Raw genomic sequence first — 15,088 nt, forward strand, 5'->3', positions numbered from 1 at the left:
ATACAGGAAAGAGTATCACAATGTCAACCTATTTTGACTTTTGGGTTGCTGCAGCTCTTTGTCACGAACTGGGGTGTGTGTGTGTACGTGCGGGAGAGAAGGCTGGACCCAAATGCAGAACTAAAGAGGTTTATTTCCTCCTGGGATTTCCAGGGCAAACAATATACACAAACTTAGGGAACCGGATGAGACGGTAAAACCGGGTAGGACGGTCATCATAAAAAACTCACTTTCACTACACTTCACCAATAACTGTAACTAATTTCAACCAATGCTTCGCCGGGGAACAAAGGAAAGAGGGAGGTACAAATAGGGAGAACACAAAAGGTGATTAGACACACGTGAAAGGGATAAACAATAGACAACAGGTGAAACTAATGGACACAAATAACCAAATAAAGCTGCCGGGGACCAGAGCAAGGGCAAACAGGAAGTCTATACAAAATAAAGGTCTCCCGGCAGGAAGTCCCAAATGGGGACTCATGACACTCTTCTTAAATCCAACATTAGGTTTGAACTTCTACTTGTAGATTTTTACTAACTAGCTCTTTTTTAACTAACATTTTAAGAGAGCAAGGCATGGTACTCACATCAATTTCACTCAACATCACATCCACAACACTTCCAATGACAATGACAAAGTCAAAGACGTTCCAGGGGTCACCAAAATAACCCTTTGAGAAAGAGAAAATGAGTATGTTTATATGCGCCTTGGGACATTGTTCAACATGATGGAGGTATGAATACATACTTGTGCTCATCTTTTATCATAAATATATATATGTGCAATGTATATATAGAACAGAATATAAAATACATATACTGGTCTTTAATTGTTTGGTAAGTGCAGACGTCGCCGGAAGTAAACCACCAGTAGTAAAAATCTTATCAGGTTCAGGTAGCCAGCAGGTTTTGGAACGCTAACTTCTGTGCCCAGCAAATCAAACTAAAAATACTACTCCAATTTTATTCCTATCCAAAGCTGGTTTATCTTGCCATCTCCTTGTTCTAACTTTCTCCATTTCAATTTGAGCCAAACTCTTTGTCTTCTAGGTTTCTCCCCATCAAAAGATGATGATTAAGTCATTTATAGAAAAAAATGCAACAATAGGAATGCATTCTGACATACCTTGGCTTTAAAGGCCATGAGCTTAAGGATCATCTCCACGGTGAAGAGCACAGTGAAAATCATGTTCAGCATGTCAGACAGGTGAGTAACATGGTCTGACTGGTTACAGTGCTGTGATAAAAAAGGTACAGATTGACAGCTGAATAAATAAGTGAGACAAAGTCATTGTAATAACATGTTAGCGCTCATCTTGAAATTGTACAGTTGTCACTGTCGATCCCTCAGACAAATTATTCAGCTGGGTCTGGGCTAGGATGACAGAACTGTGAGAGTTTTCTCATTCCCGTTGTTTGCACATTCAAAGCCCAAGTAGCAGGTTCTGTTGCCTGGAGCTTGCAGGGGTATTTAGCTGAGCACATCATTTACAGTATATACTCAGCTATTCTTTCCCAATGCTACTATACAGACAATCAATTAAGCAGTTTTCAAGCATTAATTTCAACTCCCAGTAGCTTTGCCATCTTATAGTAAATGGGGAAGGTGTTTGTTTGAAGTACTTTTACAGAGCTGAGTTAAGGAGCCAGGCTGCTATATGGAGTTCCCATTTACAATAAATGGCAGTCTCCTGCAGTCCTGCAGTATTAGTGGATGGGAGTAACTGTGAGAATCTAGAGCTGAAACCAACAGCATCATTGTTGGCTGGTCAATTTATTCCATTAACTACAAATGAAAATTCAGCCAGTCATTTAAAAGATGCTATAATGACAAAGGATTTTTAGTCAGTGGTCAAAAAGCAAAACAATATGAAATGTTTTGTTAAACTTCTCTATACTCTTTAACTCAATAAGCAACAGGCTGAAATTTTGCCACACAATGTTTATTCCCTATTGTTGTACTATATACATGTGTAACGTATGTTGTATTCATACTTGCATTCCGAGGCACATGGTATTGAGCATAATGAGGAGGAACATGAGGTACTCAAAGTAGCAGGAGGTGACAATGTACCACACTTGATACTGGTAGGGGTTCTTGGGAATATAACATCGCAGTGGTCGAGCCTTAAGAGCATACTGCACACATTGGCGCTGGTGGGGTTAAAAAGAAAGTTGGATCAGATACAAGGCGTAGAAAAAACAAACATGACAAATCAAGATTTCAAACAAGATTATGAATGATGGCAACAGACGTTCAGAAGAAACATCCAACACTGACATATTAAATTAAATTAATCCTTCAGAAAGCACACTCCCGTTATTTGAAGAGTAACAGCTTTTTATTTCACTGCCACAATAGAGCAACCATAACTCAGGTTCAAGTTTATGTTTTGGTGTTAACAAACCATTGGCTTGCTGGCGTATTGCGGGCGTAATGTCCCGAATGTTGTGCAGGTCTGGTCTACTCTCAGGTCAGAGCTACAGAAAACACTTCAAAGTTATTGCCAAAAAGTGTAAACCTAATAGTTCACTTACTTTTTGCTATAGCACTGTGACTGTTTAAAGGTTTTCCATGTTTTTGTTATTTTCCACAAGTCCCATTTTGAGACTAAAGCCAGCAAAGAATTTGGTGTACTCACCATAATGTAATAATGTAATAAAAGGAGTTCCAATGTCTAAGAACAGACATCAAGTTTATGTTTCTGAATAAAGACAGGTAACTGTCCATACATGGTTTTTCTACTTTTCTAGCAGGTGTTTTGATAAACTGCATGCAGGTCTAAACCACTGGCATCATAACTTAAAGAAAATTAACCTGCTTTAGAGCATAAGAGCTGTCCTCTGTATGCCTGGGTATATTAACATACCTGGTTTTTGTCCAGCTCACAGTTCTTATATTCCTGTTCTCCTTGCTCTTGGAAGGTGACAATGACAAAGCCCACAAATATATTCATCATGAAGAAGGCGATAAGTATGAGGTAGATGATAAAAAAGATTGATATGGCAACCCGGTTGTTGTACACTGGACCTGTATCCTCTAGGTTTGAATCAATGGCTTTATATAATATCCTAGGTAAATGACAAAAAACGCATACCACAAATGCATTCAATCACAAATAAAACAAACAGAACAGAAAAAAACAATATACCTAAAATCAGTGGACTGTGGATTTCCTCCAGACAGGTGACTAAACTACACAAACAGCAGATCACTAAATTTTAAGCTGTCAACACTGAAATGACTAAAAACTGTCAAAGAACTGGCACAAAACAGATCATGACTCACTTTGGCCATCCTTCAAAGGTAGAAATGGTGAAGAGGGTCAGCATGCCGTTAAGTATGTTGTCAAAGTTTAGTTCTGAGTTGATCCATTCCCTCTCACGGACCTCCATTTCATGAAGTGCTCCTTCCTGGTACCTTATATACCAACCTCTGAGCCACAGAGTAGAAGGGAGAGACAGGTGAGAGAATGTGGTAAAGTAAATGCTAGTTCTGTAGTGTAGTGTGAAGCAGTGAAACAATATGTTGGACAAATTCTAACCCATTTGTATGTACAACTTATTTTACTCGCAGTTAAACCCTGTCTGATGTTACAAACTCTGGTCGAGTAAGAAATATCAACTGTATGCTTCAAATTTTTTCCAACAGTTTGTTAACAGAAGCTCAACTGGAGGCCCAGGTGCTTTTTCAGCACTTTCATATTCATATTCATATCACAGGCTTCATCACTATATGAAGTCTGTTCTCTTGTCATCACATTACCTACATAGAAAACTTCAGTCGCATGATATGGTCTTATATATAGAAAAATGGCAACATACCTGTAAAACCATGAATTGCAGTATACTTCACAATTTCTTTTTCTTTATCTTAAGCAAAATGGTGCTATTATATAATTTGGTCAACTGTGCTTTGCTTACTCAATATCTAAAACTTAAAAGTGAAAACTGGAAATTGAATAATTTTGTACAGATAATGCAAAGAGCAGAGGCAAAGGCATGTTTTACCAATCAAGTGTATAAACACCAGAAATAGCAAAACTGCTTACAGAGCTTTCCAGGTCTAAAAAAAAAACCCAGAAAGGCTCACGTAGCATTACTGTTCTCATAAACAATATAAAGTTCTTACTTGCATGATTCCTCAGTCATTTTGTCAGGATCCGTGCAGGCATAGAACTTTCCCTGGGAAGGCAACATAAATGATTGTCTTTATGAGAATGCAGACAGGTTATTTACATGAGCAAATACAGAATTCAGGGACAATATGTCATTTTATTTTACTTTGAAAAGTTGCACTCCAATGCAGGCAAACATGAAGTCAAGCAGCATGGTGACAAGTACAATATTTCCAATGGTCTTGACAGCAACAAACACACTCTGGACCACATGCTGCAAGACAAAACAAATAAATGATGAATCGGGTCAGTATGAGGTATTTTCTTTAAACTGGAAGTCTATTTAATATGCCTCATACCTTGAGTCCCTTAGCTCTGTTGATGGCCCTCAGGGGCCGGAGTACCCTTAACACCCTGAGAATCTTCACCACTGAAATAGCACTAGATCTTGACAATAAAAACACACCTCTTTTATTGATTTATACTGAAAAGGAAAAATGCCTCTTTTTCTAATAGTGTGATGGCATGTGACTCAACAAGATAAAGAATAGAAGTGTTGAGCTTAAGAGAGAAGATCATTTATAACTCCACTTACTCCATGCCCATTGAGAGGAGAGACACACTGACCACAACAAGATCCAAGATATTGAAAGAGTTCCTGCAGAAAGACCCTTTGTGAAGAATGGCACCATATGTTGTCATCTGAAAAAGTATACATACACATTGTGAGCAATACAACTGTTCTAAAGATTAAGCTCATGCTGTAAAAAACATAAAATGTATAGGCAAGTAAAAACAGAAGAATCTCAACAGCCTTTGAAATGCTTTGATTCATCAAATTTAATGTCCCTGGATTCTGTGCTGTAGCAAAATAGCTTGCCCTCAGGAACAGAAACCAATGATTTTAGATCCATGGTCCTGACCTCATTAGTGATGAAATAACTGGAAAAAAATATAATGGCTAAATACAGTCTGCGGTAGGCCCACAATTATAGTGTACTTATACAATGTGAACCACCCATAGCTTTGAGCAAGACTGCCCTCTGGTGACTACACTTCCACATTCACCTCTCAGCAAACAGGTCTAAATTAACAATACACTATAACAATAAACACTGGTGTTCTCCAGTGCAATGGCTTCAAATAGATATTTGTTTTCAGTTCCATTGATTTCACTGAAACACAATTTCATTACATTATATTATTTGTGACAAATGAAAGAAAACCCCAATATGACATGTCTCTAACAAATCTCCATTCCACAGATCAGTTTAAGTGCACACTGGTGCTGATTCCCCAAGCATCTGGTGGTGCCATGTTTCACACCACTTCAGCTTTTTTCTTTAATTTGTCCTCATTCTGTCACATTTTATTATCCAGTGTCTATTATTACCTTGAGCACAATTTCGGCTGTGAACACTGAAGTGAAGACTATATCAGCGTAGGCCAACACCTAAAAATATCACATTATTTGGAATATTAATAAAAATAAAATACACATATGATGAAAATATGAATGAAAACTTGCTGTGATTTGTCAATTACAGCAAAATTCTAATTGCAACATGCACTCTGTCACCTGGTTCCTGAAGGACATTGGATCAATGGGATCTTCAGCGGCTAAAGAAATCGATGACAGCAGGATGAAGAGGAGGATGATATTGGTGAAAGTAGTTGCATTGATGATACGGTGACAGAGCTTCCGGAACCTATAATGGTTAAAAGACACATTCATTTCCTTAAAAATTCCAATGTTGAAAAAAGATGCAAAATGAATAGCAGGCAGTTATGTCAGTACATCTAATTTGGAACTGTAACTCTTTTCCTGGCGATTTGACAGCTAACAGAAAACCACAAATCTCTGCTGCAGCGGGTCAGTTTCCCCTAAAGCTCAACTAGTTTCCAACTAGTTTTTTTTTTTTTTTTGGTATATAAGCCTGATTGTTGCAATATGAAAGCGGTCCTATATAAACACAATAAAACTCATTAGGTAAACAATAGAAGTGAGCACAGGTGAGGGTCATTAGGATTTAATGGTAGACTCATGTGACCCCCTCTGATCCACCAACTGGCTGCAGAGTGTGTCCTTCCTGGAAGACATTTGATGTGTTCCTTAATTTCCTGGGAATAGATGAAAGAGAAGCCTGGTAGATTGAAAACAAGTTATGTCTGAGCTCTCCACCCCTGTTAAGGGACAAGTTTTTCGCTTAAACATGTATGGCTTCTCTGACCCCTCTCTCAAACCATCTATCTTCTCTGTCCAAAATATGTACATCAATGTCTTCAAATGAGTGTCTTGTTTCCTATAAAGGTGCACAGCTGACTGTGGTCTTGAGGAGCTGCTCCTCCTCTGCTGGGCCATCCTCCTGTTGAGTGGTTGTTTGGTTTCTCCAAAGTAGAGTTCTGAGCGGCCTTCCTTACACTGGACAGCATATGCTACATTGCTTCTCTTTTGTTCTGACCTTTTTTGACAAAAAGTCACAGCTCTGTTGAGCCCAGTGTTCCCTTAGCTCTCAGCAGTGATGAATTTATGAGTTTCTTTACAAATAAAATCACAACTATTAGAGATAAAACTCAGCAGATGCTTCCTATACCTGCAATAAATGAATCTTCTACTACAGTAGCTCCTGAATCATCTGTAAGACCTCAGTTATGTTTAGACTGCTTCTCTCCCATAGATCTCTCTGAATTTACATCAATAGTTGCTTCATCTAAATCATTGTGTCTCTTAGACCCCATCCCGACTAGACTGCTTAAAGACACCCTGCCATTAATGAACTCATCTTTATTAGACTTAGTAAATTTATCTCTAGTATCATGCTACATACCACAGGCCTTTAAGACTGCAGTAATCAAACCCTTACTCAAAAAGCCTAGTCTTGATCCAGGAGTCTTGGCTAATTATAGACCAATATCCAACCTACCATTTATTTCTCAAATCCTAGAAAAAGCTGTTGCTAAGCAGCTATCAGACCACTTACACAGGAATAAACTATTTGAAGATTTTCAATCAGGATTTAGAGGACATCATAGTATAGAAACAGCACTGTTAAAAGTCACCAATGATCTTCTCTTAGCCTCAGATAATGGACTTGTTTCTATACTTGTCCATTTGACACTATTGACCACAACATCTTATTACAGAGATTGGAGCATGTGTCTGGTATCAGAGGAACAGCATTAAAATGGTTCCAATCCTATTTATCGGACAGATTCCAGTTTGTTCATGTCCATGATGAACCTTCCACACACACAAAAGTTAGTTATAGAGTTCCACAAGGCTCTGTGCTAGGACCGATTCTGTTCACCCTGTACCAGTGTTCATTTCGTTGATGAAATATTTTTGTTATAATTTTCGTCAACAACAGGTTTTCACTGACGAAAACGAGACGCTAACTAAATAAAAATTAAGTGATGACGACGAAAACTATAATTAAAATATATTGACATTTTCGTTAACTAATAAAAACGAGACAAAAATGTGAGTGAGGGATGTTTTTAGAAAAGATCCAATCAGACTTAAGTAACTGATCCACCTGGCGTGTTAAGCCCCGAGTCTGGGTTTCCTGTTTTGTCTTTTATTTTGGTTAACTTCCTGTCTCTGTTCCATGTCGTTTTCCAGGTGCCTTGATGTTCAGTTGTCATTAGTTAGATTTCGTTCACCTGTGTCTTCAGTTCTGTATATATGTCCCTGGTTTTCCTTTGTTCCCTGCCGGAACATTACTTACATCCTTCGTTCTGTTAGTCACTGATGTCTCTGGCCGAAGTGCGTATTTACTTACATACCCCGTTTAGTTATTCTCAGTTATTCATAGGATTCAATCGCTCGAGGAGTTATTTTGGTCTGTTTCCCTGTCCTGTCTGCCTACCTGTCTGTCTGCATGCCCGCTGAGTAGCGGAGAAATAAAGCCTGGTTGTCCAGCATTTGGGTCCTCACCTGTTTTTCCTTCATCACCGCCTCGAGGGCGCAACATGGCGACGCGGAATGTGGGAGGTCACGACATCATCATAGCCTACATTGGGTTTCTGTTTGACTTAAACTATAAGTATATGAAATGGCAACAGCTGGGCGAAAACAAAGAGAAGGTATATGGGTCTGTTTCACGTTTGATGCAATGGCATTACTGCTAAATACAGTTTTTCTTTTAAATATTTTGGAGTTGCACTTGTGCTTTAAAGAAAGAAGAATGTCATATGCAAGTTATAAACAATGCATATCTAATTTTTGGTCTTTTATGGAAAGGCCATATTCCATATATTTAATAAAACTTGTTTTTATTTAATTTTAATGTATAATATTTTGTATATTACAATAGTTTAACTAAATTACACTTAAACCAAACCCAATATATTTTAGTCGACTAAATCTACTGTAGATATAGTCGACTAAAATCTTATGCTATTTAGTCGACTAAAACTAAAACAAAGCAGATTACTAAAATATGACTAACATTAAAATTGCATTTTAGTCAAAGGACTATGACTAAAACTAAATTAAAATCTGCTGTCAAAATTAACACTGCCCTGTACATGCTTCCTTTAGGCTATGTCATTTGGAAGCACTCTATTAATTACCACTGCTATGCAGATGACACTCCTTGCCTTGCAGCTGCATTTTGAACTAACTGCAAGCGGGATAGAGCTGACTGACGAATCCCGGAATACAGAGAGTTGCAGTAGTCTAATCTAATGTGATGAAAGTATGAATTACTTTTTCAAATATGTCTGTGAAGATTCTCAGTCGTCCAGGGGACGTTATCTAAAATACAGCACCTACCCTACCCCACCAGCACCGACAAGAAAAAGGCGATTGACTGTTTAGAACAATGCCATTGACAGGACCACCTACCACAGACTGAATCCAGGGGAGACCACCCCATGTCTGTATGGACTCCCTAAGATACACAGAGAAGGAGCCCCTCTCAGGCCCATTGTCAGCAGCATAAACTCTGTGATATATTACATTGCCAAACATCTTGCCACCATCTTAGCAACACTGGTAGGTCACACAGAACACCATATCCGGAATTCAGAGAAATTTGCCTCCAGAGTCAGACATATGAAACTGGATAGAGATGAAACTATGGTGTCCATTAATGTTACATCCCCCTTCACCAGCATCCCTAACACCGATGCTTTATGTCAGGATTCCCCTTTGGGACTTCCTGCTGGGGACCTTTACTTTGTAAAGACTTCCTTTTTCCCCCTGCACTGGTCCGGGGGCAGCTTTGTGTTAATTATCTCAAGTGTTTTCACCTGTGTTCTATTACCCTTTTTCTCCCTATATATATGTCCTGCTTCCCTGTGTGTGTGTGTGTGTGGAAGCATTATACATGCTGTCATGAGGCGGCAGTACTGGTCCTCCCATTTGCCTTGTGTGTCTCCATTCCCTTTCTAACTCAGTATGTGTTGTGTTGTCTCCCCTGTGTGTATTGTCTGCAGGTGTGCCTTGGGAGAACGGTTACTGCTGATGAGCATCACCTGGTTTCAATTATTCACCATCTACAATAAATAATAATAATGCCTGGAGAGTTTTGTGTTGTGGATTGATCTCCAGTGATTTTGTGTTTAAATAAACTGACTTACCGTTTTGAATCTGCCTTTGGGTCCTCTCCTATTCCGTCATAACTGACGTGACACATGCAGATGTTTGCATACGCCAGATACCGTCCCAATTGGATAGTCTGTGCTTACCGTGTCATTCGGTCATTATTTGTGTTGCCGTTACATTCGGTTATTATTTGTGTTGCTGTTACATGCGGTTATTATTTGCATTGTGCCTGAGCCCTGGAATTACCAGGAGTGAATAAAAGGCTTGTTTCTTGTTCTGCAATTGGGTTCTATGCCTCTCCTTCTCCAGCACCCCACTAACATGTAAGACTTTAACAGCTGTTAGGAGAAGACTAAAAGAGCCTCAACCCAGACCAAATCTGCCTGTTGTTGGACCTTTGTCTGAACACCACATACTTCTCATACAGAGCTGATTTTTACAGACAGAAACATGGATGTGCCATGGGCTTCCCTGTGTCACCCATCATTGCCAGTCTGTACATGGAAGAAGTGGAAAAGAAAGCTCTCAGCTCCTTCATAGGAACAGCACCAACCCATTGGCTCAAATATGTGGATGACACCTGGGTAAAAATCAAAACCCAGGAAATCCAAGCTTTCACAGATCGCATCAATGCAGTAGACGCAAACATCAAATTCACCAGAGAGGAAACTAAAGAGAACAGGCTGGCTTTTTTGGACTGTGAGATCGACATCGGGTCTGATGGCATAGCCCTGGCCTCCAGCACTACTGTGAAAAACCTTGGAGTTATTTTTGACCAGGACATGCCCTTTAACTCACACATAAAACAAATCTCTAGAACTGCCTTCTTTCACCTGTGCAACATTGCCAAAATTAGGAACATCCTGTCTCAAAATGATGCAGAAAAACTAGTCCATGCATTTGTTACCTCAAGGCTAGATTACTGTAACTCATTACTATCTGGATGTCCCAGTATCTCCATAAAAAGCTGACAGGAACTAGCAAGAGAGATCATATTTCTCCTACATTAGCTTCTCTTCATTGGCTCCCTTTAAAATACACAATACAATTTAAAATCCTTCTCCTCACATACAAATCCCTTCATGATTAAGCTCCTTCATACCTTAAAGACCTCATAGTACCATATTATCCCAATAGACCACTTCGCTCTCAGAGTGCAGGTCTCCTGTGGAACCAGCTCCCAGCCTGAGTTCTGGAGGCAGACACTCTCTGTACTTTTAAGGCTAGACTTAAAACCTTCCTCTTTGACAAAGCGTATAGTTAGGGCTGGCTTCAGGTAACCCTGAACCATCCCTTAGTTATGCTGCTATAGGCCTAGACTGTCCGAGGACCATCGGTGCACTGAGCTCCCCTACCCTAACCCTATCCCCTACCCTAACCCTAACACTCCCCCCCCCCGCCTCACATGTATATTCCACCATTGAATGTCACTAACCTTGTGCTCTCTCTCTCCCCTAGTTTGTGCTTTCTCCCTCTCTCTCTTTCCCTCTGTACCTTCTGCAGGTGTCCCCAGTCCTGGAGCTGTATATCGCTGATGTGCAGTTACTGGCCCCACCAACCTGCAGTGTCTATTTGTTGTTTATTGTTCCTGTTCTTTTCTCTCTCCTCTATCCACTCACCCCAACCGGTTGAGGCAGATGGCTGAACTGAGCCTGGTTCTGCTGGAGATTTTTTCTTCCGTTAAAGGGAGTTTTTCCTCTCCACTGTCGCCAAGTGCTTGCTCATAAGGGATTTGTTGGGTTTTCAGTTTTTGTAAAGTGCCTTGAGATGATTTGTATTGTGATTTGGCGCTATGCAAATAAAACTGAATTGAATTGAATTGAATTGATGGTAACATAGAGATAGAAGTATACAGAAAACCCACACACGCAGAACAATACTGTTACGTGTTGAGGTGCTGGCAGGAGGATGGAGTGACAGGACCCAAATGCAGGACAAAGAGAGGTTTAATTATTCCCCCTGGAGACGCCAGGGATCAGGAGAGAAACAGAAATACAACCGGGTGTCCCGGTGAACAAATAGTAGCCGGCTAGGTGGCACAGTCTGCCATGCAGACGCATATAATAAAACACCAAAATAATCAACAACCAGCTACACACATTAACACTGGTTACACAGGTTACACCGGTTAACAGGCTAATGCTTCTGCACTGAACAAAGGAATACCGGCAGTACATATAGCCGTCAGAGAAACAGTAATTGGACAAAGGTGCGAACAATCAGTGACCAATGTAAAGCTGCCGGGGACCGATGCAGGGGGAAAACAGGAAGCCCTTTCAGCATAAAGGTCCCCGGCAGGAAGTCCCAAAAGGGGACTCATAACAAATACCTTCTTTTTGACACCCATCACCCACTGCAACACAAACTAGGAGTCCTGTGGGGGTTTTACACCATGTCAAGGGGTCACTTGAATGGTTGCTTGACCCATTTCTGGTATGTGGTTCTGTCTCTTTTATTGGGTTAGTGTTTTATGGTTGTAGAGGGTTGTAAATAACTGCCAACAATTTGTTTAGTGCTGGTAGAGGCCTGAAGATAGAGGACACCTGAACAAACATGTAGGGTCTTCTCCAATATGAGCCCACCCCTCTTGACAAAGATATATAAACCTGGTGTTGTAACACTAAGTTAGAGGATTTCTGCAAGGTCTTCCTCTCCGGGTGCCTGTGATTAAACCTGAGATGATTCACCACACTTGTGGTTGTTTCTGAGAATTAGCAACTCTCAAACTTAAAGAAATTTCCATGACAGTCATTGGTACTTTACGCCACAGATCAAACAAGATCCCTACTCTATGGAGGCCAAGGCTGTCTTCACTCACTTGAAGACAGCCCTCAAAACCTGGGGCTACCCCAAGTGGGCCTTCAAAAAGGCAACATCCACATCAGGTAGAAAAACAAGAGACATGGCTGAGCCTCAAGATCCACAGAGGAAAAACCTGGTCATTCTCTATGTAGCAGGTGTTTCAGAGAGGCTTAAATGGATTTTTGGGAAACATCAGATACCAGTCCACTTCAAACCCACCAACACACTGACACCCTAAAGACCAGACACGAAAACAGAAGAGGAGCAATGTGGTGTATGCCGTACAGTGTAAGGAAGAATGCTTAGAAGTCTAAACTGGAGAAACCAAACAACCACTCAACAGGAGGATGGCCCAGCACAGGAGGAGCAGCTCCTCAGGACAACAGTCAGCTGTGCACCTCCATTTAAAGGAAACTGGACACTCGTTTGGAGACAGTGATGTACACATTTTGGACAGAGAAGATAGATGGTTTGAGAGAGGGGTCTGGGAAGCTATTTATGTCCAAGTGGAAAAACCCTCCCTCAAAAGAGGTGGAGGGCTCAGACATAATCTGTCTTCAATCCACCAGGCTTCCCTTTCATCTGTTCCCAGGAAATTAAGGAACAAATCAAATGTTTCCCAGGAAGGACACACTCTTCAGCCAGTTGGTGATTCAGAGGGGTCACGTGAGTCCACCATTAGATCCTAACGATCCTCACCTGAGCTCACTCCTTTGTTCACCTAACAAGCCTATTCAGACCAGGTGTGAAGTGAAACCAACTCAGGGGCGTGGGTCTAACGACTCTCACCTGATTTACTTAGCTCCCGTAATGAGCCTATGGGTCTAGGGGTGGAGTGAAACCAACCTGTGAGATAAATTGGAGGTTCCAGTCCAGCTTTTCTTAGACTGATGAAGCCACCTGGATGGGTGGTGAAATGTTTCGGCCTTAAAACTGAAAGTCCAGTTGCCATGACTCAACCTTTAGATACTTTTTAAAAGTTTTTACTAGACAAAATAGGTTTTACTTTCACTAACATTGGACCATTGTCAAAAATAACACAACCAGTCAACACAATTCTCCTAGCATGGAGGAGGGCCAGTGAACTAGCCCTTCCCTTGACCTTTTACATTAATTTGCCAGAAATTTATGTTCATAGTCCACCACTAACCATTTTTCTTTTCAGGATGGAAAAAACATTGTGTTATACATTTGTCTCATCTTTTTAGTGTGTCTTTGTCACCTTCAACCTGACCACCATCTGCACATTCCAGTTCATTCTGTAAAAAGCAATTTTGGAAAGCCATTTTAACCTTTCCCAATCTAACCAAAACTAGCATTCATTACTTACAGAACACGTCTCTTTGTATTGCTTAAATTTTCCACAAATTTTTCCACAAACTCACTATGGCAATCAGTGATTCAAGGCAATGCACCACATGTAATCAAGTACACAACCCCATCCATGCTTTTTGGCTTTCTTCACAGACTAATTTTGCTAACAGGCCAGCAAGCAGGTCTCCTACATCCTTAAACTCAGTTCTTTTCCTTTTTGGAAACCTATGAGCCATCCATGTAAAATCATCTGAAGTCCCTACGTATCTCTATAACAATATCAAAACAGTTATATTACTCCACTGGAAGGAGTTATATGCTGCACCTATTGCATCTGTTTCAAAGGGTGCTATATGCTGTGCAGGTTGTAAAGGCCCTTGAGTGGTGATATCATACTTGTTCTGTGGTCCAAAGATAAAAAATGAGCTTGCTTCTGGCATCGGCACTGCTTCCTCCTTTAACTGTAGATCTGCCATTGGACGAGGTCTGGGACTTTCTGGGATCTCAGGGTCCTCCTCCTCATCATCACCTAGCCAACAGAAAGAAATGGATTATAAGAGGCCATTCTTACCTTTGACTTAGAAATAAAATAATTAACAATATAATGGAAGAATGTAAATTGGGATTTACCAGGAAAGTCTGCTGGAGGGAAAGGATCTTTGATCTCATTGACATTCGACTCAAACTCATCAATTTTGAGCTACAGGTTTAGAAATGACAATTGAAAGGAGAGAAAGAGTTAAAAATATATATATTTTTATTTATATAAGTGTTAGATCCCGTTGGATGCCTCACCTTTGCTGTAGTAGGGATTCCCTCCACTCCCTTGGCCCTTTGCTCTGCCAACTTCTTTGCCAAATTTGCTTTCTCCTCTGATGTCTTGTCAGGCATGTTGGCCCTACAAATCAACAGTGGTTAATTTATCTGGGAGATGACGTATTTAACACCTTCAATCAATATGTTGTTCTGATTAAAATAACTACATGTTACAAATTCTAACTGTAGACCATATACCTTACTGTACTTAATAGGAAAATACCTTTATAGCAGGGTTGAACCTACCAGTAGCCCTGCAGTGAAAATGATTGAAGCTCCTCTGTACTTGTTCCGTTTGGAACCCGGCCTTTGAGGGGGGTACTGTTGTGGTTCCCTTTTGGGACTTCCTGCCAGGGACCTTTATTTTGTATTAAGTTCCTCTTTTCCCTACACTGGTCCCTGGCAGCTTTACGTTAATCAACCTTAATCAGTTTCACCTGTTCTTACTCTACCTTTTGTTTTGCTCTGTGGAAAATATTACCTT

General features: G+C 40.3%; 1 protein-coding gene across 2 annotated transcripts in view; it reads right to left on the reverse strand.

Moving 5' to 3' along the window:
- Positions 1-15,088, reverse strand: part of LOC113130179 (dihydropyridine-sensitive L-type skeletal muscle calcium channel subunit alpha-1-like) — an 87,008-nt gene that overhangs the window by 21,792 nt on the left and 50,128 nt on the right. For both annotated transcript variants that reach the window (XR_003295669.1, XM_026306554.1), the window contains exons 15-28: positions 14,584-14,686; positions 14,419-14,488; positions 14,185-14,317; positions 5,701-5,830; positions 5,515-5,574; positions 4,717-4,823; positions 4,481-4,568; positions 4,288-4,395; positions 4,136-4,188; positions 3,293-3,439; positions 2,874-3,075; positions 1,999-2,157; positions 1,130-1,240; positions 591-674 (exon numbers count right to left, since the gene is read on the reverse strand). Coding sequence is in view for 1 of the 2 variants with exons in the window: in XM_026306554.1 (XP_026162339.1) it covers positions 591-674; positions 1,130-1,240; positions 1,999-2,157; positions 2,874-3,075; positions 3,293-3,439; positions 4,136-4,188; positions 4,288-4,395; positions 4,481-4,568; positions 4,717-4,823; positions 5,515-5,574; positions 5,701-5,830; positions 14,185-14,317; positions 14,419-14,488; positions 14,584-14,686 (1,555 nt within the window). In the remaining variant the exon portion in view is untranslated. The remainder of the gene's footprint in view (positions 1-590; positions 675-1,129; positions 1,241-1,998; positions 2,158-2,873; positions 3,076-3,292; positions 3,440-4,135; positions 4,189-4,287; positions 4,396-4,480; positions 4,569-4,716; positions 4,824-5,514; positions 5,575-5,700; positions 5,831-14,184; positions 14,318-14,418; positions 14,489-14,583; positions 14,687-15,088) is intronic.

The sequence above is a fragment of the Mastacembelus armatus genome, chromosome 5 (assembly GCF_900324485.2).
Source record: "Mastacembelus armatus chromosome 5, fMasArm1.2, whole genome shotgun sequence".
Lineage (NCBI taxonomy): Eukaryota > Metazoa > Chordata > Actinopteri > Synbranchiformes > Mastacembelidae > Mastacembelus > Mastacembelus armatus.